At 44.7% G+C, this 25,318-nt stretch overlaps 1 protein-coding gene across 1 annotated transcript in view; it reads left to right on the top strand.

Moving 5' to 3' along the window:
• LOC311227299 (brevican core protein-like) overlaps positions 1-24,955 on the top strand; it is a 71,504-nt gene extending 46,549 nt beyond the window's left edge. Inside the window, exons 9-14 of the mRNA XM_084312900.1 lie at positions 5,891-5,998; positions 12,187-12,345; positions 19,796-19,878; positions 22,355-22,499; positions 23,389-23,571; positions 24,456-24,955. Of these exons, the coding sequence (XP_084169026.1) occupies positions 5,891-5,998; positions 12,187-12,345; positions 19,796-19,878; positions 22,355-22,499; positions 23,389-23,571; positions 24,456-24,577 (800 nt within the window). The 3' untranslated portion in view covers positions 24,578-24,955. The remainder of the gene's footprint in view (positions 1-5,890; positions 5,999-12,186; positions 12,346-19,795; positions 19,879-22,354; positions 22,500-23,388; positions 23,572-24,455) is intronic.
• Positions 24,956-25,318: the final 363 nt, after the last annotated feature.

Genomic DNA, 25,318 nt, shown 5'->3' with positions numbered 1-25,318 from the left:
CACCTTTACCTTGTGGGTGATATGGAATGGTCTGGCTCTTCTTGCATTTGTACATTTCAGCCAATTGCTGCATTAAGGCAGATTAAAATGCTGCTCCCTGGTCAGAAAAGAACCACTTGTGGAGCCAAAGGTCCATTGCTGCTGTCTGGTCATCATGGGTGGGGACTGAAAAAGCATAGCGAGAGAACAAATCAGTGATTACCAGGACATAGGGGTAAGTATCAGCAGGCCTGCCCAAGGACAGAAGGTCCATGGCTACTATTTCAAAGGGGTAGCTGCTTTTGATCAATGGAAGATGGGCTGTTACCTTGGGTTCAGGTTCACCACACTAAGGGCTCTGGGACACCCAGAGACAGGAGTCAGGCTCCATCCCAGTCCAGAAGAAAGGCTGATGTAAGACTGACCGGGTCCTCTGTCCACTGCCATGGCCAAATGCCAGATGATACTTGGTCCAGAGTTTATGGGTCTGACATGCAGGGACTACGGGAATGTACAGCTGGGCCCCAGTCTCAGGGACTAGCATGAATCTAGTCAGCACTCTTTCTGGCAGCTCCAGGTGGTTCCACTGCATCAACAACCTGTGGACACCAGGAGACAGGGAAACATGGGCCCTGACACTGGGGCGTTCTTCTTTCTCCTTCCACGGGGGCAGCTGCTTGATATCAAGGTCACTGAGCTGCCACTCTCTCATTGCTCCAAAGGCTGGACAGTGGGGAGTATAGTAGTAGTGGTTAGGTCCTGGTCGGAGCGTGGCACCAGCCAAGACTCAGTCAGCTCTGGGCTGTAGTGGCTGCAGTTTGCCAGGTAGCCAGGACAGGATGTCAGCATTCTGGGCCTGCATTCATAGTATAGCAGAAGTTAGCTAATTGTGCGACCCACCTCTGCTCTGTCACACCCAGCCGAGCTATCTCCAAGTAGACCAGGGGGGTGTTATCAGTGAAGACTGTGATCTCGGCCCCCCACAGATAGTCCTTGAACCTCTCAGTAATGTCCCATCTCAGTGCTAGTAGCTCCAGCTTGAAGTAGCTGTAGTTATGGTCATAATTCTGACTGGGATGGAAGCTCCGGCTAGCATAGGCAATCACCCTTTCCTCGCCCCCTTGGACTTGGGCCAACACCACCCCCAGGGTGGTGTGTAAACCCAGAAGGAGAGGTTGAAGTCAGCATAGCCTAATACCGGAGCGCTCAAGAGGGTCTGATGAGTCTGTTGAATGGTTCTACTTTGGGGTGGGCCATGTAGGGGGCCGTCCAGCCCGGGATGAAGCACCGGTAGTAGCATGAGAACCCAGAAAGGAATGGACTTGTCCGTCGGGGGGGGGGGGGGGGGGGGGCTAGTCTCTCATGCTGGCTGGCTAGCTTGTCGGGATCAGTGTCCATCCCTTCTCCGCTGACTACATAGCCCAGATACTTAACCTGGTGCTGCAACAGGTGATACTTTGTGGGCTGCATTTTCAGTCCATGGGTCTGGAAGCACTGAAACAAAATGAGCTGGGCCATGCACCACTCCTGGTCAACTCCTTACAAGGTCTTCCACTATGACCGGGCCATCAGGGACCCCAGCGCCTTGGGGAACTGCACCCACAGCAGCATCTCTGTCTGGGGGGGGTGAACAAAAACAGGGGCCTGCTTAGTTAGTCTGGCAGTACTGGTCATCTGCCCTGTGGGGGCGCTGTGGCTGTCACACATCAGCAGGCCACAAAAGCCATGGTCCATGCCATGGGGGGCACGAGGGAACGGAAAGCAACACTCCATGATCACATTAATACCAAGGAGGCCATAGCTGGTGTTGAATGCACAAAGAGGAAATTGGTATCTATCTGCTTGTCTGACTCTGGTGAAGACGGTAACCGCATTTCCTATAATGTTTGCCTTTAAGCAGCAGAATCGGTGGCAAGTGCAAGAGAGGCTAAGTGTAGGCAGAGGAATACCCTGGAGAAAGCACAATGCAAGGTTTTAGCGGTTTCTATTTTTCTCTGGTATCTACCTTGTTGTCTGACTCTGGAGAAGACGGTAACCACATTTTCCATAATGTTGGTGTTTAATGCAAGAGGTGCTCCTTGATATCAGTGTGGATGTGGAATGCTAACAATTCAAATAAAGAATTTACAGAAACTTGACAACAAGAAATATGACAACGGCAGGGGTCTAATGAAGAAAAATAACGAATTAAAATGGTCAAAGTATAAATGTAATGGCGATTATTACCATATGGTAGTTTCTGTGCGCCGTTAGCTCAGTGCGCTTACAGCTTGTCATGTTTGTATACCTGATAGATGAGGAGTGTTATGCTTGGGACACACCAGACACTGAAGAGCCGGGAGGAACAGGCAGTTTCCTTTTGGCGTGCATGTTAACCGATTACACCATTCAGACCCACCGCACTCATGAGTGCCTCTACTTGTGATTGGAGCAGAGGAGCAGAATCTCATGTTGACCGACACCCTGAAATGGCTTCTGGTGTGAACAGCCACAAGAATGGCACTTCAGCGTCTAGTATGTCTCTAGCATTAGAGAGTACTCAAAATATTTTCTGGTGATGAGAGTACATTTGCTGGTTCAAAACTGCTAACTCTACCATTGAATAAAGCTCATTTAGGTGCAAGAACTCAAACATTTGTGTTTTGAGAATTTACATCTTGATGAAATCAAAGTTTCAAGTCTTAGTTTTTTGGTTTCTATACTATAGCTTGGGGAGAGTATTGATTGAACTGCCCTTGACTAAGTAATACTGTATGGTATCCCCTTAAAACTTTAGAATATTCATTATAGAAATGAAATGTTTTAGGAAATGTTTTACACAACGACATAACCATTAAAGGTGAAAATAATTCAAATGAAACCAAGTCCTTTAAAGGATAATTCTGTGACAGTCAAAGAACGTCTTCAAAAGCACACAAATAATATTGTGTCCTTTTTAACATTGAGACTTTCACACTCTCATGACACATCTTAAAATAAATTTAATTGAAACATTGTCGTAAAAACAAGCTTTTCACTGACATTGTGTATCATTTCAAGACTTATTATTTTGCTTAATGTGCAAATGTCTTACTTTTAACCCTCTAAAGCTGAGTGTCACGTGCACACGCGACACTAGACATGTTTTACAAAGTCTCTGGAACCATTTGTGATAAAGACTCACTTTAAATTGTATCTGATTCTCCTCTCTTTGTCAAAATGTAAATTGTATCTCTCCGTCACCCACAGGCTATCTGGCAGTGCGCAGAAGTAAGGCATAGAATCTTAAAATATCTAGATTGGTCGTTTTCTCTTCCAAATGCAGACTCTATCTATCTATCTATCTATCTATCTATCTATCTATCTATCTATCTATCTATCTATCTATCTATCTATCTATCTATCTATCTATCTATCTATCTATCTATCTATCTATCTATCTATCTATCTATCTATCTATCTATCTATCTATCTATCTATCTATCTATCTATCTATCTATCTATCTATCTATCTATCTATCTATCTATCTATCTATCTATCTATCTATCTATCTATCTATCTATCTATCTATCTATCTATCTATCTATCTATCACTTGGAGTGCATAGTAAGCATAGATAAGAAGAAAAGTTGGTTACAATTTTCAGATAGCGATTGAATAAGTGTGTGTTTAGTCTGTGGTGGACGATTGAGTGTGTTTCAGCTGTCCTAATTGATGGTCCACCACCACAGAGCCCAGACAGAATAGTCTGCTTCATTTTAATGACCCTGCGGGTGCATGAAATGGCAGCCAGAGGATGCAGAGCATAGGGGTCTGGTGGGTAGGTAGTCAGAGACCATTGATCAGAGGTAGGAGGAGGGTGCTGTTCCTCTTGTTGCATGGCATGCCAGGACTAGAGCCTTGCCATTGATATGTGCAGCGATTAGGAGCCAGTACAGCCATGTTTTCTCTCTGTACATTAGTACATGGACCATGGTCAAACGTTGCTGGTCCCTGGCTAGCATGGCTTTACATTATGGTTGGGGATGAGCAACAGGTTGTTCAAACAAATGTTGAAAATGATGCACAGAACTTCTCTTGGATATATATAATGAGTCTCTCAAACAAGGTAGACGACCACCCACTCTTACTCAGACTTCATTTTCTCTCCTTCCCAAGAAGGATAAGGACCCTACTTCTTGCAGGTCTTTCAGACCATTAGGATCCCTCCTTAATGTGAGACTGTTTATTTACTACACTTAAGAAAACTGGCTTTGGTGACTACTTTGTCACTTTTTTATCTTCTGTATACTAACCCCCAGGCATGTGTCTGTAGCTGTAACATAGATTTTCATGCATAGGAAGGCTGTTTTAGTGCACATTTCTTTGGCACTATTGCACCCCCTATGGAGTGAACATATCTACAGGATATCATGATGATTGTATAAAACATTGATAACTTATGGCTAATGGCTAAGAGACACGCTTCGTCAAAGTTCAAGAAGTTTGTTGGTTTACAGCGGCCATACGCGTTCATGTAGGTTGTTCCCCTGAGGCTCTGTATCTGATTGGGCCAAAATGGAAAAAGCCCTCTAGAACCTCTTTTCATAAAAGTTTAAATACCAGGCAAACAATATGGCAGACATGGGTGTTTCCAAAGGCAAAGTTGTAGAGCACATTCAGATGCATAGGAATATGAAGTGCCATGATCCTTTGTTATAGCGCTACCATCTGGCTGACATGGGTGATTTGTATTACCGGAGTAGAGGGGGGCCATAGGAACCCACCTGCCAAATTTGGTTGGTCTAGGACTTGCCGGTTGCTGAGCCTAAAATACTTTTAGTGGAGAAAAAGAATAATCAAGATACAATTGGGTTCCAGCAGCTTTGTTGCTTGTAATAATAATCCTCACAAATAATGCCTCCAGAAATGTTGTTATTTATACTATTACATGTTAGATTACCAGTTGCTCAGCCATACATCAAATATTCTTTCAATTCATTGTACAGATGTGGATTTACTGCAATATGTTTTACCAAAAAAAAAATTAAAACCATGTAAAAATTTATATAAATCTGTTCATTATGGATTAGCTTCTTCAAATCTGCACCTGGCAAGCCATTACAAATGTTAAAGGAGAGTGGGCATTTAGAGAGAGAAATACATGAACAGGGGAGATGGGAATGACTCCTGGCTGTAGAATGACCCCTCTGGCTTCGTCCTCATGTGCCATAGTCTCAAGTTTGTACTCCACTACCCTCTACTGGCGCGTATGGATCACAACACTTTGGTATTAGTCATTCCAACAGATACTTACTTTCTCACTTCTCCTGGGTATAGTCAAACTGTATTATACATATACTTAGCTACACACGCTACAGAAGTTAGATATTATATGATGTATGGTAACAACCTTGCTCTTCATCTTAAAGCAACACATTCAACGGAATACGATTTTCCACAAAAGAAGTGTACACAAGGACGGGAAGCAGTAGGGAGCAGCTAGCCTGGTTCCGTTGAAAGAACTGAAGAAATAAGTTCCAACAATCCAAAAATGGACACACAAAGATTCAATATTCTCTTCTCACTCTGGGGAAGAGGGCAAATAAGTGTATTTCCCAAAATATTGTAGTGTAAGAGAAGAAAATGTGATGAAGAAGGTTTTAAGAGGGCCAGTATCAGTAATCTGTACCATGTCTCATCGCAACACTGGCTATTCTCTGTGTACACTTCTTTTGTGGATAATCTTATTCCGTTGAATGCAGATTTTCTTCCTGCACTTCTGTTGCCTACACTAAATCTGTGTGTCCTGCTTTTCCTTGTGTTTGCATGTTGTGTTTCTGCAAACCTTTCACTGTAAACTGTCACTCTAAATGGAATGACACACACAGCCTTTGTGACCTATGTTCTTATATAGTTGCACCACTCGTCTGGTCTTTCCTTCTGTTTCAGATGCCTGTTTGGAAGATGCCTGCATCAACGGAGGCACATGTGTGGACAACGGCGGAGTCGCCAAATGCCTCTGTTTGCCAAGCTACGGAGGTGACCTCTGTCAAACTGGTAAGCTTCCTGCTCTGGTTTTATTGAGATGACATGCCTGCCAAACATTTTGGGGGAAAATACACTTACTTGACATCTTTGCCAGAGTCAGACAAGAAGATTGATATCAGTGTAAACTACGGATGAGTTGTTGCAGTCAACCAGCACCTGCTATCGGGTCGGACCCTTTAGCTCAGCTTGTTAGTGCGGCTGCCTGTGGATCCTATGGTCACATTTTAAAATCTCTCGGTTACATTGGTGGCAGCGGTGGGATCTCACTTCTCTGTGAATCAGGTTCACGTAGCAATGGAGGTGGGATCTCAGTGCCTTAACCCCTAGCATAGTGCGCGCGGGGGGGGGGGGGGGGGGATGAAAGAACATGTGAGAACACACTTTCTCGGGGGGAGGACGTATGTAAACTATGTGTAGCAGGGTGGATTATCCCTGCTTTGTGGGAACGGTTGCTGGCAGTCACAAGGTAGCTGGACGCAGTAGAGCTCCGTCTGACTGCACCCTCGTCTTTGGGCCTGGAGCGTCAAACTGGGGCCCGGTAGTGGGAGTGAATGGGGCCCGGGATTTACCAACCTGGTTTGGTACTCTGGTCTTCCTCGCCTCTCCGGGGCGGTCAGCAGTACTCCCCAACTCGCTCTCACTTCCCTCAATACCTCCGTTAACCCTCCCACACCTAGTGACTGATATGCCTAAATAGATTCGTTCCTCCCGCAAGCAGTACCCTCCCTCGACGACCACTAGAGACCTTAATGACTGGAAGGAGAAAGGGTTAAATAATAATAATATTACCCGCATCAAAAAGGGTTAGGGTTAGACTCAATAATGGACACGCACACACACAATTCCCGTCTTAGTTCGTTTAGTGTTACTTATACTGGGCAGTGACAAGTATTACTGGCAGTGAGTCAAATGCATATACTATCATTATTCCTAATTACTAATAATTATAATAATAACACATATAACACTTATACAATAATACCTTCCTCTAAGGCTTTACATATTACGGCAGCATTAATGTACCCCAGGAAGAAACAGCTTTAACGAGACGGGAAATTAAGAGGCATGACCATACACGTTATTACACTCAAAAGAAATGAAAAGGTGGGCCCACTGTACCTAACAAAAGTCCTAAACTAATGCCGGCATGTAATGTTTATGGGGTGCCCCTATGAACTGTGGTTAGCAACCATTAGCTTCGCCCGTAGGCCGCGACACACTGTGCACTGTGCAATAGGATCCTGAGCCCCGAAGCTCTAATGTACTCAACCAAGATGGCGGCCTCGCCGCGCCACCACTGTCCGGGTGGTAAGATGGCGTCGAACGCTCTCGTCACTGGCGCTAGCAAGCGGGGTGGGGCAGAGGGAGCAGTAGCGGGCTGAGAGCGCGTGCTGGGTGATGGCGACCTCTGCCGGACGGGACGAACTCCCGTGCTGGGCTGACGACCGCCGGTGCAGAGCAGATGTAGAAGGCCGGCAAAGACGGCTGCTGACGGCCGGTGCTGGGTCGACGCGCGACAATGCTCTGGCCCTACCTTAACTGAAGCTACTCTGTGGGTCCCAGACAGCCCTCCTGCTATTCGGTTATACTGTTAACGCAACGTGGCTGGCTACACCACCGGTCTCTTCAGCGCCTCGCGCCCGGTAGTATACTGGAGTCAATATAGCCGTTAGCAGCATGCTAATACACCGCACACACTGCTACTATAACACGTTATCTATGGACGTTAGTCCTTGGGTTCGGTTTCTCTTACTCACACACTATCACGGATACTTCTAGGATAACCCGTCACTAGCAAGTATGTCTCATCACCCGTCGCTCGCTCCGGCGGGGCTCTCTGGCTTCACTTCTTTAACGGGGCTATTCCAAAGCACCTCCTGTTGTAGCTGCGACCGTTCACGGCTACATCCAACGCCGAAGAGACCTTCCGGTTCCCCTCACCTCTAGGTGATTCCCTCTTCCTCGTTGCTTGCTTCTCTCTCTCTTGTGCGCTCCGCCTGCCACCTGCCGCTCCCTGCTGGAACCGCCACCTAGCCCCACAGGAAGAGAACTGGATGGATTGAATATGATTCAGCTTACTGTTTATAATCCATATTCCAGCCGGTGAGAGAAGGAGACACTCGCGTCATTGTTCGAGAGAATATCAATGGAAACTAGTCAACATGTCTTTGTGCACAAAGGGGAGATAAAAGGCAAGTCGGCACTTCTGAATAATAGTCGAATATTCAGGGTGCTACATATGGATGAGTCGGTCGCAGTCAACCAGCACCTGCTAATGGGTCGGACCCTGGTCTGGACCTAGCCTAGCTTCATCAAAAGTGAAGAAATACAACGTCCAACAACTCCAAAACTGATGTACAGAGATAAAATGTATATAAATCTTCTTGTCTGATTCTGGGAAAGATGGCATATAAGTGTATTTCCAAAAAGCTTATTTGAATTTGAGTATTTCTTTAATGATCAAGTTTTTGAGAAGTCCACAATGCAACAGCCACATAACACTCCTCTTCCTGTTGTCACAGGCAAGGAAACTATAAAAGAAGGAAGGGTCATCACGTCAGAATACCAGCGTTCTATGCTCTGCTTGGTGCCAGACTTTGGTGCCAGTTCTATTGAAGCCTGTATTCAAATTTAAAATATACAAGCTATCTGAGGAAATATATCAACCAATATATCAAACGTTAGCTAGTTAACAATGCAACAAATTGCAGATGATTCTGACATCCGAAGTAATAACCTGTAAAAATTTCATAAACAAGGAGATGGCTGATCCCATTCAAGTCAATGTCTGCTGAACTGAAAGTTTCCACACTTGGCACCAATGTGTGTTACCACGCTACACAGTGTGACCTCAGTGATGACCCTTCCTTCTTTTATAGTTTCCTTGTTTTTTTCAAGGAGTCCACAATGCAACACTGACATACTGCTCTTCTTCTGTGATCACAGGCAGCCTGCTGTAATAGACCACCACAACACTTCTGGTATTTTCAGCTCATGGGAGAGCGCGGGGGATAATAAAATGAATGAATGTTGATTAGAGCCTTGACGTAAGTGGTTGTAGCTACGAGCCGAGCTATAGTCACTTTTCCGCACCTACTCCCCAAACTCCAACCTCCAACACCATCACCCTGAGTATCGGGTCCCCCCAGGGCTGTGTCCTGAGCCCCCTGCTGTATTCACTCTACACACATGACTGTGTGGCCAGGTTCAGCTCCAACTCCATATTGAAGTTTGCGGACGACACAGTGGTGGTGGGGCTGATCTCTGACAACGACGAGATAGCCTACCGGGAGGAGGTTGATGTACTGGCACGCTGGTGTCAGGACAACAGCCTGCTCCTGAACATTGGTAAAACCAAGGAGCTGTAGAGAGCATCTTTACTGGTATGGAAACAGCAAGGCACAGGACAAGAAGGCCCTACAGAGAGTGGTGCGCTCAGCTGAGCGTACTACGGGTATTGCACTACCACCCCTGCAGGTCTTATATAACAAGAGGTGCAAATCCAGAGCCTGCAGAATAATGAAAGACCCTCACCACCCCAACAACAGCCTGTTCAAGCTGCTGCGGTCAGGCAAACGCCTGCGCACACCAGCAACTAGGACAGAGAGACTTCGGCTCAGCTTCGTCCCCCAGGCCATCAGAGTCTTGAACACTGAACTCTCCACACAAGCACACATGAGCACACACACAACACACATACTACGCTCACCCACTAACAGTCACTTTAGCACGAACACACACACACACACATGCTGCACACACTCACACCAAACGGTCACTTTACAAAATGAAAAGGTCACTTTACTTTATAAAAAAAATGAAGATAAAAAAATAAAGAATGGGAGTGGTTCTTGTATAGCAATAGATGGATATAGCAAGATAGCATAAGGATATATAGTATAACTGTATATTGTATAGTATAGTATTGTATAGTAGTGTACATAAGACCCAGTGCCTCATCTGTAGCTTAACACTGTATTGCACTATCGCAGGACCTTAGCATGTCTTTTACCATGCATTTTAAACTGTATGTACATTATACCTGTTATGTCTTATTCTTATTACTTGTATTATTGCACAATCGCTGCAGGCATGACCACCCGCATTTCACTGTATGCCCTGTATGCCGTGACAAATAAAAAACTCTTGACTTGACTTGACTTGAACTCCACATGCGCAGATTGATAAACCTAGATCTCTGGACAATCCAGAGAGACTCCCTGGGCAATCTGCGCATGTGGAGTTTGGGGAGTAGGTGCGGAAAAGTGACTATAGCTTGGCCGAGAAAGTGCTGATCAACTTGGGATTGGTCTCTCCGCGTTCAGGAGACTCAAGCGTATAAAAAGGTATATTGGATCATGTCTCCAGCACCTCCACAGCTGTACTGTAGCTACAAAACCACTTACGTCAAGGCTCTCATCAACATTCATTAATTGTATCCCCCTGCGCTCTCCCATGAGCTGAAAATACCAGAAGTGTTGCAGTATTTAAATAAATAAAGGTCCTCATAAATGTCTGCCATGATATCTGATCTGACGTATGTTCACGTCATTATGACAAGCCCCAGTGTATTTATTTTCTGCCTATGGCAGAAATGAACAGTTTCTTCCTTTCCCGTATACCAGTAATGAATGTGGGGTTAATGTGAAAATTGCATTTCACCAAAGTATTTTATGTTTAGTTAACATTCCAATCTCTAAAAGCCAAAAAGAGCCAGAGGATGCACTGACACTGGTGACGTCGGGTGGCCTGATCTGCGATCCTAAGCTAGTTTTGGTGATTTATCCTTTTTTTAAACTGCTGCTTAAATTCAAGATCCCCTGCTTTATCAGAGAGAGACATTAGAATACTTTGTTCATAGGAACCACAGCTGTATGAACCACAGACGAAGCTACTGTAGGAGCGATCTATTAGTAGTCCATTCATTTTCCTATCGCCGCAGCAAAGACTGGGGAGCAGCCAGAAAAGGTTTATTACACTGTTCAAATCAAATCAAATCAAATGTATTTGTAGAGCCCGAGATCACATGGAATTATTGCCCCCATGGGCTGTACAAGTCAAGAAGAAACATCACAATAGATCCAGAACAAAAAACACCATAAAATCCATATATGCGACACTCCCAGACTTTCCCCAATGAAGATAAGGAACGACTCACTAAAAACTAGCAATAGGGGAAAAAGCACCACAGGCGGAGTGGAGGAGAGACACCTCAGATGGGCTGTTCAAAGGGGATCCCCCAACAGGATGTCTAGTGATAATAATCTAGTGTTGCTATGGATGATAGACGGATGGAGAATAGAACAGGTGAATAATTGGTATGTATGTATTAGAGCTGGGCTGTTAACGGCGTTAACGTGCTGCGTTAACGCTATACTAGTATCGCGCGATAATATAAGTAACGCATTAATCTGATTTTTTTTTTTTTTTTTTTTTAACATTTATTTACCCAGGGTAGGTTCGCTGAGCACAGATGCTCTTTTTCAGGAACGCCCTGCTTCACATTCACACAGTTCCATTCACACCTGGGAGCTGCCCAGTACAACCACAGTTGACACCATTGGCCACTGAGCAACTCCACTGGAGCAGTTGATTCAAGCCATGTCACATAGTTCAAGTTTGAAATGATTCTTTCTGTTTTGCTCCTGAGAGTGTGCTAGATACTGTACTGTACTGGTAATATTATTTATTTGTGTTAACTTCTGAATAAAACAACTTATTAAACACAAGTACATCTTATTGAACATTATTTTGATATTTCATTACCAATTATCATAGCAAAACAGCTTTTTCAAACAGTCTGTAATGCATTTTGGAAACGGGAGATGGGCTCATGGTGTAATGGGCCACCTGGCCTGAGAAACATAAGGAACACACATATTTTGAATGCCTTCGGCAGGTTTTTTTTTTTTTTTTTTTTTGCCATTTTAATCTAGATTAAATCCAGGATTGCAGAGAGATTAATCTAGATTAAAAAAAATTATCTATGCCCACCTCTACTATGTATATATACATGTAATGAAACACATATACATACATCCATGGTAGCAATAGTATCTAAAGTACATAAGACTTTTTTTTTTATTAAAATAGATTGAGCTAAGAACAAACAAAAAAAGCATAGGAATATGAGTGCTACGTGTTCTAGGTGGTCTTTCTGTATGTGTGATTGATTTTGAACCCTGTCATTGTTTCAGACCTGGAGCTGTGCGAGCCTGGCTGGGACAAGTTCCACGGCAACTGTTACAGGCACTTTAGCCAGCGACTGAGCTGGGAGGTGGCAGAGCAGCACTGTCGCATGGTGGGGGCTCACCTGGTGTCCATCACGTCGCCAGAGGAACAGAGCTTCATCAACAGTAGGCTGACACTGTGAAAACATGTGACAACATTCTGTTTCTGACACAATGTTTCCTGAACATGAATTATCCTTGTGGTCGTTTTTCTTTCTTTTCTCAACTCTTTTAGATACGATAACAATTACAAACGTTACATGAACACACATGTTCTCATCACAACTAACCAGTTCATTTTTACACATGTAAAAAACAACGCCGATTTGCTATGGAGAGAGAAGCTATACCAGTGACAAGACAATTCACACACAACACGCGTCGTATCCTCAATGTATTGCAGCAACACACGTTTTGGAAACATCGTTATTACAAAACATTTAGAAGGGAAGAAAAGAAGAAGTGTTTAAAGTCCGGTCAGGACTCCTACCTTCACCCTGAGCGCAGGCCGAGAGGACTGCAACACTGGTCAACGGGACACCGAGTCGAACCCGGCATCTCCTGCGTCGGTGACAAGGGTAATGTCCGCTACGCCACCCAGCCGCCGTTCTCCATGTTGACAAAGTCCTCGCTGGCATGGCACCCGGGTGTAGGGTCGACTAACATCCTCTGTCAAAGATGACGTCGTAGTCAGAGTGTTTAAGGCATGTTATAGTCACAGTAACGTTCAACAGTGTAGCATTAAGCTAACAGCCGCCCGACTGATAGCAACAAGCAGCTATCACCTGAACTGTACACAATGACATAATAAGCCACACTTCAGACAGGCCGCCGCCTGAGTCCCTCCCCATCCTAAGAGGGAAGAGAAAAGAAATGTCAACACAGTTTTCAACTGTGATTTACCAGACATGCAGCGGAGTCGGCACAATTCCCGTATGGGCTGCAGCCGACTTGAGCATGGAACTTCAGATAACGAAGATCCATGTCCACTTTCCCTCGTGCTTTAGGGTGTACTTCCACATTCATGTGAAAGATGGGGCCTGCACGGGACAGAGAAGCATCCGCTTGTCCAGAGAATCCCGGGTTCGACCAGGTCTCGGTCGCGGCCCACTAGGTTGACCATCATGGGCGTCAGACCAAGATCCTCTGTCCACCGCTTAAGAAGCCGAGCAGAGGACCCCAATCTGGGGCCGGACTTTGTAAAATTGTCAGCTAACCCCCATAGCATTAACAGACAACTAGTGCTCGCAAGCAAAACAGTACTCACCCAGCTCGGAAGCAACCGGTGCCTCCCACAGTCCAGCTGTATGACCGGAGGTTCAATACCTATCCAGCCGCAGCAAGGAGGACTGCAGGTGGGGCTAATACGAAAAAAACGGTGGAGGTCAGAATGATCATCATCTTCCAGACACTCCAGTGACGAAGACAATATCGCCGTATTTTCTCGAAAATAGTGAGAGAGAAAATAAAGATATAATGTCAACGTATCTCCTTGTCTTCTGTTTTCCTCTCAACTTTCTTCAGCTTAACAACCTTGTCAAGTGATGTATATAACAGGCACTCCCTTGTGGTGAAAGTGAAGAAGGAGGCGAGTGTGTGGCCACACACCTGCTTATGAAGTTGGCGGATAGGGGTGTGGCCAGACGAATATTGGTATGTAAAGGTACATTGTGAATTTTTATTCAATGCAATGCACAAAGTGAGGTTAGTGCAGATGAGTCTGGCTATGGCGCGACAATAATATGTTCATGAGACATGGTTTCTCCCTTCAGCCTTTAATCGGCGTGGTTTATTATTTACAATTGCACACAGCAGCACATGAGTTCTCCTCTCCGTGAGAGGCAGGTGGGAAGAGATAGAGGGGGGGGAGACATCTCCTTAAATACCTTCCACCTGGCGGTAGGATTAGCAGCTCCGCCTATAGCGCCCTCTAGTGGAAACAGTTATGCATAGTTAGACAGTTACTAGCAATCATATATAACCTCTAACTTTAACACTCCCACTTAGGGTTGTCTAGTACACTGTACAACTTTTCCAAAAACAATTTTCAAAGAAAATAATACCGTTCAGAATCATCAAAAAGAATATGGCAGTCAATACTACATAACAGGCAATATTTACACACCAAACATGACCTCTGCAAATCTTTTCAATTTCAGTTTGGAAGCGGGTTTCGTCATAGCGTCTGCTGTTGGACAATAAATCAGTGTCATTCTTTCTTCTCTGATGACAGATCTGATGAAATTATATTTTATATCCACATGTTTACATCTCTGTCGGCACACAGGGTTTCTAGCAATCGCAATGGTTCCCTGGTTGTCCTCATAAACAACAGTCTTCTTATATACATAGGTATCCATTGCTTCGAGCAGTTGTTCTAGATAAATACATTCCTGTATTGTCATAGCTAGAGCCATGTATTCGGCTTCACAAGTTGATAGTGCCACTGTGGGCTGCTTCCTTGTTTTCTATGAAACCAGTGAGCTGTTTGTGTTCAAACTCACACAATATCCTGTGGTACTTCTTCTATCTGTGGTGTCAGCTGCCCAGTCTGCATCACTGTAGGCTTTAAGCCCTAAGCCCTCGCTGCTCTTTCTGAAACAAAGCTGTTTATCTGCTGTACTTTTGAGATAACGAAAAACATGTTTTGCTGTAATCCAGTGCTCCTCTGTGGGGTCAGTAAAATGCTGTGACAATTTACTCACTACAAAACATAGGTCAGGGCGAGTACATGTTGTCAAATAAATGAGGCTACCCACAGCTTCTCTGTACATTTTTACATCTGTCAGTTTCTGAGCATCCTCCTGGTAGTCTAGTTTTTGATCACATGGTGTTTCCCTTGATCTACATTCTTGCATGTCAAAACGTTTCAGGATCTTTTCCACATATCTCTTCTGGGATATTTTTACACAATTGGCAGACTGTTCAAAGTCTATGCCTAGAAAATGCTTTAACCTTCCAAGGTCCTTCATTTTGAATCTGGTGGAGAGCATACCTTTGACCTGTTCTAGGTTTCTAGTGTTGTCTGCTGCGATGATCAAATCATCCACCCAAATGACGATTATCACTTTTCCTGACTCTTTTGACTCCCTTGAGTAAACACAGGGGTCTACTGGGTTCTGTAGGAAGTGATCTTCAATGAGACATGTATGAAGCATCTCGTTCCAATTTCGCCCAGACTGTTTCAGGCCGTAAATAGATTTTTCTAGCTTACACACTAGCTTCTCTCCTTTCTTTTCGTAACCTTCAGGTTGTTCCATATATATCTCCCTATCTATGGGTGCATGCAGATAGGCTGTCTTCACATCCATCTGATGTAAAATCAAATTGTCCTCAGCTGCTTTCTGCATCACTACCCTTACACTGGTCAGATTGGCTGTGGGGGAGAATGTTTCACCGTAGTCTATCCCCTCCCTCTGACTGTAACCTTTAGCTACAAATCTTGCTTTGTACTTGTTGTGGCCTTCAATACCCTCCTTAATTGAATACACCCATTTCCCTCCCACTGTCTGTCTGCCCTCTGGTAACTTGGTTAGAGTAAAGGTGTGGTTGTCCTCTAGGGACCTCATCTCCTCATCCATTGCTCTCTCCCATTTACTTGATTCAGGGGACACTATGGCCTCTTTAAAGGTCTGAGGTACCCCACTGACTACTCTGTAGCAGTAATCAATGGTGGTAAGTGTACTGTCATCCTCGTCACTTTCTCTCCGGGCATAGTCTGTCAGATACTTTGGGGGTTTGTGTTCCCTTGAGGGATACCTCTCACTGCTTGGGGCACGTGACGTCACCCTCGGGTGCTCCTCGTCATCGCCCTCTGGGGGTTGCTGACTGTCTGTCTGCACGACCGTGCTAAGTACACTGGGCTGAGGTGTCTCTGTTTCTTCACACCTTACTCTGGAGTCCAGCTCTGGCTCCTCTGTCTGTGTCTCGTTCTCACATGTTGTCTTTGTGACAAACTTGACTAGCCTGTGTTTCTGCACTCTCCCTTTACCGGGATGATAAACTAGGACAGCGGGGCTTCCTTTGTCGTGCCCTACAAAGAGTCCTTTTTCACATCTGGACTCAAGCTTTCCTCTGTCCTGCAGGTAAGCATAACACACTGATCCAAATTGGTGCATTCTAGCTAGATTACACTTCTTTCCTGTCAGTGCTGTATACAGGGTGGTGCCCGTGTGCTTATTAAATCACCTGTTTCTGGTGTAAGCGGCTTCTTGCACCGCATAATGCCATAGACTCTTAGGTAAGTTACTGTCTACTAGCTTACACCTAGCCATTTCGAAAAGAGTGCGCCATTCCCTCTCTGCCACTCCGTTCTTGTGTGGGGAATATGGACATGACGTCTCGTGTCTTATCTTGTTCCTTCTCAACAGTGATTGGAACTCTCTGTTTGTGAACTCGGTTCCGTTGTCGGACCTCAAGCATCTTATGTTACTATAAGGGGCTACGTCTGCCAGGAATTTCTCCGTGGCCTGGAGTGTGTCACTCTTTGCTTTGAGAAAGTAAACAAACACTGGCCCTGTGCACACATCTGTAAAAGGCTGTACATATCTAAAGCCTCCTATGGACTCGTTGCTTACTGGACCGGCTAGATCTGTGTTAACTAGCGCAAGTGGTACCTTTACTTTTTCTGTGGGATTTCTGTTTCTCGATTGAGTAAACTTCCCCTTTATGCACAGTACACATTCTTTGTCAGGTCTACGCTTTTCACCTTCAATGTGCATGCCTTCTGTCACTGCTTGCAGTTTCAGTAAATCCTCGTAATTACAATGACCCATAATCTCATGCCATGTCTGAATATCGTGACTGACAGTCACGTTACACATATCATTATTATCATTACACTTGTCGTTGTCATTACACTCTGTTTGCAGATAATACATTCTCTGGTACACCTTTATGTTAAATCGTGTACCGTCAGGCTCTACAAGAACATTTTTACCTTCATCGAAGAATATTTTGGCACCGTTTGCAGTAGCAGCTATTACAGAGAATAGTCCTTGTGGGAACGAGGGTACGTAGAGAGCGTTCTTTAACGTCACTGTACACCGGCGCCCCTCACTGTCTATGAGGCATACCTGTGCGTCTCCTCTCTCTTGCGCCAACCTGTAGGTGCGCTTCCCGTCTGCCAGCTCCATGCTGTGTCTCTCCGGGTGGAAAGTGTTGTCAAAGTTCTTGAACCGACTCCTGTCGTTGATGACGTGGGACGACGCACCTGTGTCCACGATCAGTCCCTTCCTTTGGGCCTGCTGCAGCTGCGTTGGCCTGGTGACGTATGCTGTCTGCGCCCCGAAGATGAAGTCTTCTTGTCCCGCTACTCTCCGGGCGTCGTCTCGATTCGTCTCACTTCGACCGTCGCCGCCATCTTGTCCACAGCCACCATCTTGTCCATAGCCGCCGTCTCGTCCATGGCCGTCATCTTGTCCATGCGCGTATCGTACGCTCTGGTCGCGTTTCTTCATGCACGCTCTGTCTGTGTGCCCCGTGGATTTGCAGAAGCTACACCAGACAGTCTTTGTGCAGTTACCTTTCCGATGGCCTTTTTCTCCGCATCGCCAACACGCCAGCTCCGTCGTGGGCCTGGTCTTCTCCCTCAGTGTCGCTCGGGCCTTCAGCACCCTCTCTGCCGCCTCCGCGGCGGCTGGGTGGATATCTTCTGAGGCCTCGAAATTTCGTAACTTGGCCTTGAACTTTCCCAGCGTCATGTCCGCTGAACCATGTGTTACCAGGAGTGTGAACGGTTTGTACAGCTCCGGTAGTCCCCTCATCACCATCGCCATCATTAGCCCATCGCTTGGTGCTTCTCCTGCACTCTTCAATCCCGTAATGATCTGCTCAGCTCTGATGACGTATTCAGTCACAGTCTCGGTGTGCCCCTTCCTCAGTCCTGTTAGTGTTATGTAGAGGGCCACGACTCGGGGTCTTCCTTGCCCGATATAATGTTCTCTCAACACTCCCAGGCTTTCTCTGCCTTTGTCTTTAGTGTTGCGGAATATCAGCCCCAAGCTTGTGTCGTCGAGCAGTGGTGCTAACTCACAGTATGCATCTGCATTACGCTTGTCGTCCAGGGCTTGTGCTTCCGCGTCAGGTCTCCTGTGGGGGCCGTCAAGATCGTCGTCTTCAGTCCCACACCGTGCATGCAGCATAACATGCGCTCTTCCCAGAGCTCATAGTCCTCTGCCTTTCCATTGAATGAGGGCCATTTGCTCCTTCCCTTGGTCGCCATCCTCCTTTTTGATGGTAGGCGTAGCTTTAGCTCTGTTGGTATAGCCTTTAGCCACGCGGTGCTCCCGGCGCTAAACTAGCCTATACTTCAGCTAAACTTGCTACCCTTATTATTTCGCCCCTGCGTGATTTGGGCCCATAACCTTTTGACAGAGTCTGGCTATGGGGCGACAATAATATGTTCATGAGACATGGTTTCTCCCTTCAGCCTTTAATCGGTGTGGTTTATTATTTACAATTGCACACAGCAGCACATGAGTTCTCCTCTCCGTGAGAGGCAGGTGGGAAGAGATAGAGTGGGAGGAGACATCTCCTTAAATACCCTCCACCTGGCGGTAGCATTAGCGGCTCCGCCTATAGCGCCCTCTAGTGGAAACAGTTATGCATAGTTAGACAGTTACTAGCAATCATATATAACCTCTAACTTTAACAGCATGCTTTCATGGTTGAAAAATGTATTTTTGTTTTTGTAGGACACCATGAGACAATGAGACCTTCTGATGGCAGGGTTGTTTGAGTAGGACGTACACCATGACTCAATGAGAACTTATGATAGCATGGTTGACTGAGCAGGACACCATGATCAATGAGACTTTCTAATAGCAGGATTGACTGAGTAGGACACCATCACTCAATGAGACCTTCTGATGGCAGGTGGTCATAAAAAGTTTTGAAAATGTGAAAAATGCAGTCAGAAAATAATTATTGCAGCTTTAAGAAATCAATCTGATTTATGACAAACTGGAAGTAATTTCTGTCCAAACAGTAATCACTGGCACCAGTGTTTGAGATATTGGAAGCATTGTTAACATTGTTAGCATTGTTAGCAATGCTAGTTAAAACCAATGAAGCGAGTCTCTGTAAATCAACAAATGAATGGAAACAGATATGGACCACTAGCCCAGCTAGGCTAGCTGATCCGTATCCACTTCCATTAATTTGTGCTAAGCTAGGCTACCTTGCAGTCGGATAGCTTTCTACTCAACGCACAGAAAGGACGTTGGTATCTATCTTCTTATCTGACTCTGGAGAAGATGGTAAGTGCATTTCCCATAATGTTTGGTGTTGTTTACTATGTCATGAAACCGGAATGTGACTCCACGTCCATTGACTTCCATGAGCATGGCTAACACATGCCAATAATTTCTGCTTACAATATCTCAAAAACAAGAAGAATATCTTGGGCAGGTGCTATTTGGACAGACTGAAATGGCTCCAAAAAAGAGGACTGTCCCTTTGTATTCACTCGTAGGAAATCAACCAATGTCCAAACAGATCTTATGGTAATAATGAATAAATAAATAAAGTTACTGGATGAAGACTGTATGTAAACACATGTTATCTCCCTTGTCAGGCAACTTTAAAGAATATCAGTGGACTGGCCTGAATGATAAGACCATTGAAGGGGATTTCCACTGGTCTGATGGCAATCAACTGGTGAGTCCATCCTGATCCGTTGAGCCATTTGACATGAACATAATAAAGTGGAAAACCTTTTTCACAGTATATAGATTATTCTCAAGCTCGAGCTGATTCCTTACGGGAAAACAATTAGCATTTTAAGTATAGAAAATGCAAATGTTTTTTTTATATTTAATTTCAGACTAAAATGTTGTATTGCCTATATTTATTGTAACGTATAATATAACCGATAACTGGTACACAGACCCATGGACCACGGAACGCATTTGGAATGGGTAGGGCCAATTATGTGACGTTACTCCTCCGCCCAAACCAAGCCACATGCTCATAACGCATTTGTTTATTGATTATAGCCTACATTTAGTTACAAACAAATAGTATCATAATATGCATTACTTAACCAGTATGATTAGAAAGCGTAAATAATGTGACACGGCGGTCAACCAACCAGTTATAGGATTAAAAAATGTCAACACTCACCCCGTCTTAATTCCCAAAGAAGTTCACTCGGAATGAACAGACCGGTTTCTCTGAGATGTACCTTCTCCCTGTATCCTTTTTGTACCTGCGAGAACAGCGGGGTCGTCTGGTTGATTGGACTTTGATAGATCCCTGCAGCACTCGCTGGAACAGTGGACGTCTGCGAGGCTCGCAGCGGGAGCAGCAGCCGCGGCAGGTGCACTGACTTGGGGTCGGTTGGCGCCGGCGGGAGCGGCAGAGGGGCTAGCTTGAATTGGAAATTCTGGAATTGGAAATTCTTCTACTGCTGCCGGTGCTGGTTCCTCAGACTCGGAGAGCTCATCGTTGGCTGCCGCTGGAGTGACGGTGGTGGTTAACTTTGAGTTTGACCCGAAGAAATCAGTGATTTTTCGACGCTTCATCATTAAGAATGCAATCTCTCGTATAGATAGAGGCTGTCTACTAGAGCGCTATTTTGAAATGGATGCACGTTAATATGAGCTTACCTCTGTGTGCAGCGTGCCGTGCTCACATGACACAATAGCCAATCAATCATTAGGAAACAGAATTTGTTGCTTGTTAGTTCAAGTTTTTTTTCTTTTTCTTTTACGTAGGCTTACAAATAGTGGAAATTATACCCGGGAAGCGCGCGGAAGTGCAATACATTAAGAATGTAAATGTATTTGCTGATATACATTTGATTTGACTGTTAACACTTTGATCGCCATGGTTAAATTCATAATTTACCATCCCTAGCCAGCTCTATTTGTCTATGGAGAAGTTCCCCTTCTTTGCAGGGCTATAACTTTTTAAATTGTATTGCTAAATTGACATTATTATGGCCCATTCAATGTCCTATATCTATTGTTCAGGGTGTAGCAACGTTATACTTTTTCATTCACATATTCATACTAAAATACGGTCTAAAGTATAAGTATGTTTTTATCGTTTTCTGCAGCTTTCTCCAGAACTTGATTTATAGCCCCAAATGCATTATATTGATGATCAAATACAGTTTGGTAGCGATCGGTGCCAGATAAAAAATTTCAACTGGAGGTACTTCTAGAAGTTACTACGTATGATCTGATGTTGACCGGATGGGCGGGGGTCGTTTATAATTCCGTGGGCAACGTTATATCATTCATCTAGTGTGGGTCATATGATCATCAGACCAGTTAGTATAGCAGACATTAGAAAATAACGCTGAAACTCACCGTATCTTCCTCGCGCCGTTGGGGGATGAGCGTGGAATAGAATTTTTCCTATTATGGGATGTCGAAATATCCGATCCATTTCCAGGTTGTATAATAGTATATACGTCCAAATCATGTTGTTTATCGAGTTATGTGCACCGATCGGTGTTCACTGTGTCAAGATGGAGTCCTGCTAATGATAGCGAGTGCCCGGACGAAATATGGGTGAGCACCACTTCATCCACATGACTTCCTGTTGGGCGATCTGCCGATCGGCCACCAGATGGCGCTCTTGAACCGTTAGAGAGTTGAGTGGAGCTCAGCAGTATATCTCAGGTCCCCGGGAGAGAAATATGATTTCGATTACAGATTTTTGAAATATTGATATCAAAGACGTGTTACGGCGTCTTCGGCAGAATGAGCATGGCGGGCAATGACGAGTTTCGGCGTTTCCGGCGATTAAAGTGTTAATGTTAATTAATGTTATTATTATTATTATTATTATTATTATTATTATTATTATTATTATTATTATTATTATTATTATTATTAATGTTATTAATGTTTACATAATGTTTGATGTTTGATACACCCCAAAGTTGGTAGGGCCATGGCCCTACTGGCCCTACCGGTTCCGCGGTCCATGCACAGACCCTCATCATCACCTTTGTTTACCCTGTTTACTTTTCTAATATTTCTATATTCAGATCTAATTTTATTTGTATTGACTATTACCCTGCCTTTACTTGTACCTCCCCTCCCCCCTCCCCCATGCTGCTATGACACCCGAATTTCCCCACGGGGATCAATAAAGGAATATCTTATCTTATCTTATGTAGCTCTATGAAAACTGGTACCATGGACAGCCTGACAGCTACTTCCTGTCTGGGGAGGACTGCGTGGTGATGGTGTGGCATGATGCTGGCCGCTGGAGCGACGTTCCCTGCAACTACCATCTAGCCTACACCTGCAGGAAGAGCACCTGTGAGTAGGCTGCAGGCAGTGGACATAACCACACAGTCATTCCATGTCCAATTTCTCCATTGACCTCCATAGTAAAATTGGACATGAAAAACTGGAATCTCTTTGTATTTGCATGTTTACTGATGTGGGGGGGGGCTAAATGAGGCTGAGAGAGTGTTCCAGAGGGTATTGATTGATTGATTGATTGATTGATTGATTGATTGATTGATTGATTGATTGATTGATTGATTGAAAAACGGCTCAATACTAACAACTGCTAAGAGGATGAAGACCAGAAAAAGGCGTTCTTCTTGTTTACATAAGGGTCTTCCATTTTCAATTAATCAAGACATTTATGACATACAAGACATACAAATATACAGTAGATCATAAAAAAATATATACATCCGAAGGGGAAGAAACCCGTAGGTGCTCTTTGAGAGCGGTTTTGAAGGAGGGTAGGGATTCACATTCCTTTACGGCTGTGGGTAGGGCGTTCCACATTATTGTGGCATAATTGCGAAACGTGTTTAGTCCCTTGTTTAGTTGGATAGTGTTTAGTCCCTTGTTGGGTAGTAGCAGCACTGAAGACATTGAGGCTGGGAGAGTGTTCCAGAGGGTAGTAGCAGCACTGAAGACATTGAGGCTGGGAGAGTGTTCCAGAGGGTAGTAGCAGCACTGAAGGCTCTGTCCCCAACAGTACACAGTCTGGTGTGAGGAATGATGAGGAGACCAGTGTCGGAGGAGTGTGAGGTACAAGAGAGGGTGTTGGTGTGGAGGAGGTCAGAGGAGCGTAGCCTGCAAAAACATTGTTGGTGTGTCTTTACATCATTACTACAGAGACAAATCCATGTACTGTACATTCATTCCATTTGATGAATTAGCTTTTTCTCTCCGATTCCTCCAACAGCTTTCTGTGGCCCGCCACCAAAGGTCCCAAATGCATCCATTTACGGAAAGCTTCGCCAGAGGTACGAGACCGACGCAGTCATCCGCTATTACTGTGCCCAGGGCTTCCTGCAGAGACGCCACCCTCTGGTCCGATGCCTGGCCGGGGGTCTGTGGGAAAGACCCCAGGTTCTCTGTCTACCTGGTGAGATGTTTTGCTCTTTTTTTTTTAAACTGTTTATCTTTATTTATTCAGGGAAGGTTGACTGCAGCAATGCCCTGCTTCACACTCCCAACTGGGAGCTGCCAGTACAACCACAGTCGTCAACCGTTGGCCACTGAACAGCTCCGCTGGGGCAGTTGGGGGGATCAGTGCCTTGCTCGAGGGTACCTGGCAGAAGTTATTGAGGGAGGGGAGAGTTGTATTCACTCCCAAAGTTACCTAGAGTTCCCATGCTGTTTTCTCTCATCCTCCACAGTCTGTGTAAAACACTGATCAGTTACCTTTCATAGCCACAGGGTGCCACTATTGAGCTAAAGTTACACAGTGCAGCTTCATGTACCTTGATGTCATCTATCCATTTTTGGAAAATGAAGTGAAATTGAAAACGAGTAATAAAAGGTTTCCAAGGAGTTTCAGGTCAACCCTCCTCTTCCTCTTCCTCTCACAGCTGATAGGTGTTGTTTCAGGTCAACCCTCCTCTTCCTCTCACAGCTGATAGGTGTTGTTTCAGGTCAACCCTCCTCTTCCTCTCACAGCCGATAGGTGTTGTTTCAGGTCAACCCTCCTCTTCCTCTCACAGCCGATAGGTGTTGTTTCAGGTCAACCCTCCTCTTCCTCTCACAGCCGATAGGTGTTGTTTCAGGTCAACCCTCCTCTTCCTCTCACAGCCGATAGGTGTTGTTTCAGGTCAACCCTCCTCTTCGTCTCACAGCCGATAGGTGTTGTTTCAGGTCAACCCTCCTCTTCCTCTCACAGCCGATAGGTATTGTTTCAGGTCAACCCTCCTCTTCCTCTCACAGCCGATAGGTGTTGTTTCAGGTCAACCCTCCTCTTCCTCTCACAGCTAACAGGTGTTGTTCTTGCAGGGCCAGGGGTCCAGGCACAGGCAGCTGCAGTCTCATCACTCGCCTCCACAAGCCAGGACACGGCCGAGGACGACGCTCCGACCACGAAGGAATCGCCCCAATACTGGGACATCAAGTTCTGAGACTCACTTTCCTCATTTCCTTTCTGCAACTATTCTAACACGACGAGGTGAAGACAGAAAATAGAATTGAGTACCTCAGACGAAGAACCACATGACTCCATTTGAGTTTTTCAGAGGAACAAATTGTTCAAACTTTATTATCTAAAGATGGTGAGTGTTGTGTTCATTCGTATAAAGACAGTAGAGGTAGAGTCGTGTCTTGTGATGTATAACATTCACAATCCAAATTCAAGGGCAGTCCAAAACATTCCTAAATGGAGTTATATGGTTCTTCTTCAGTGCAAGGGTTCAATTATTATTTTAATTTTTTTGCCAATGAATGCTTGAGCAGGACAGCATAGCAATGCACACAGGTAAAAACAAAGCTATATATATATATATATATATATATATATATATATATATATATATATATATATATATATATATATATATATATATATATATATCAATCTTTACTACTATTTCTTTCTTCTGTGTATTTATTTGTTTCCCTCAGTGTTGTGCCTTGTCACTGGGGATATTGTGCATCATGACTGCTATCTCAGTCATATCTCTCAGCCACACCCACATCATCAACATGAGCAACCAGTTTCCAGGTTAAATGTATAGCAGATTTTCTAGTTTTACTTTAAATGAAGCACACCTGCACACGTGAACTACAATGGTCAATTTACTTTTTCTTTATTGCAATTTATTTGAACCGTGGATCATTTACTGTCTTTGTTTTGGTTTGTTTGG

Source organism: Notolepis coatsorum (genome assembly GCF_963971535.1).
Source record: "Notolepis coatsorum genome assembly, chromosome: 4".
NCBI classification, from domain to species: Eukaryota; Metazoa; Chordata; class Actinopteri; order Aulopiformes; family Paralepididae; genus Notolepis; species Notolepis coatsorum.
The sequence above is the reverse complement of the archived record's forward strand: the minus strand, read 5'-3'. Positions and strand labels throughout refer to the sequence as shown.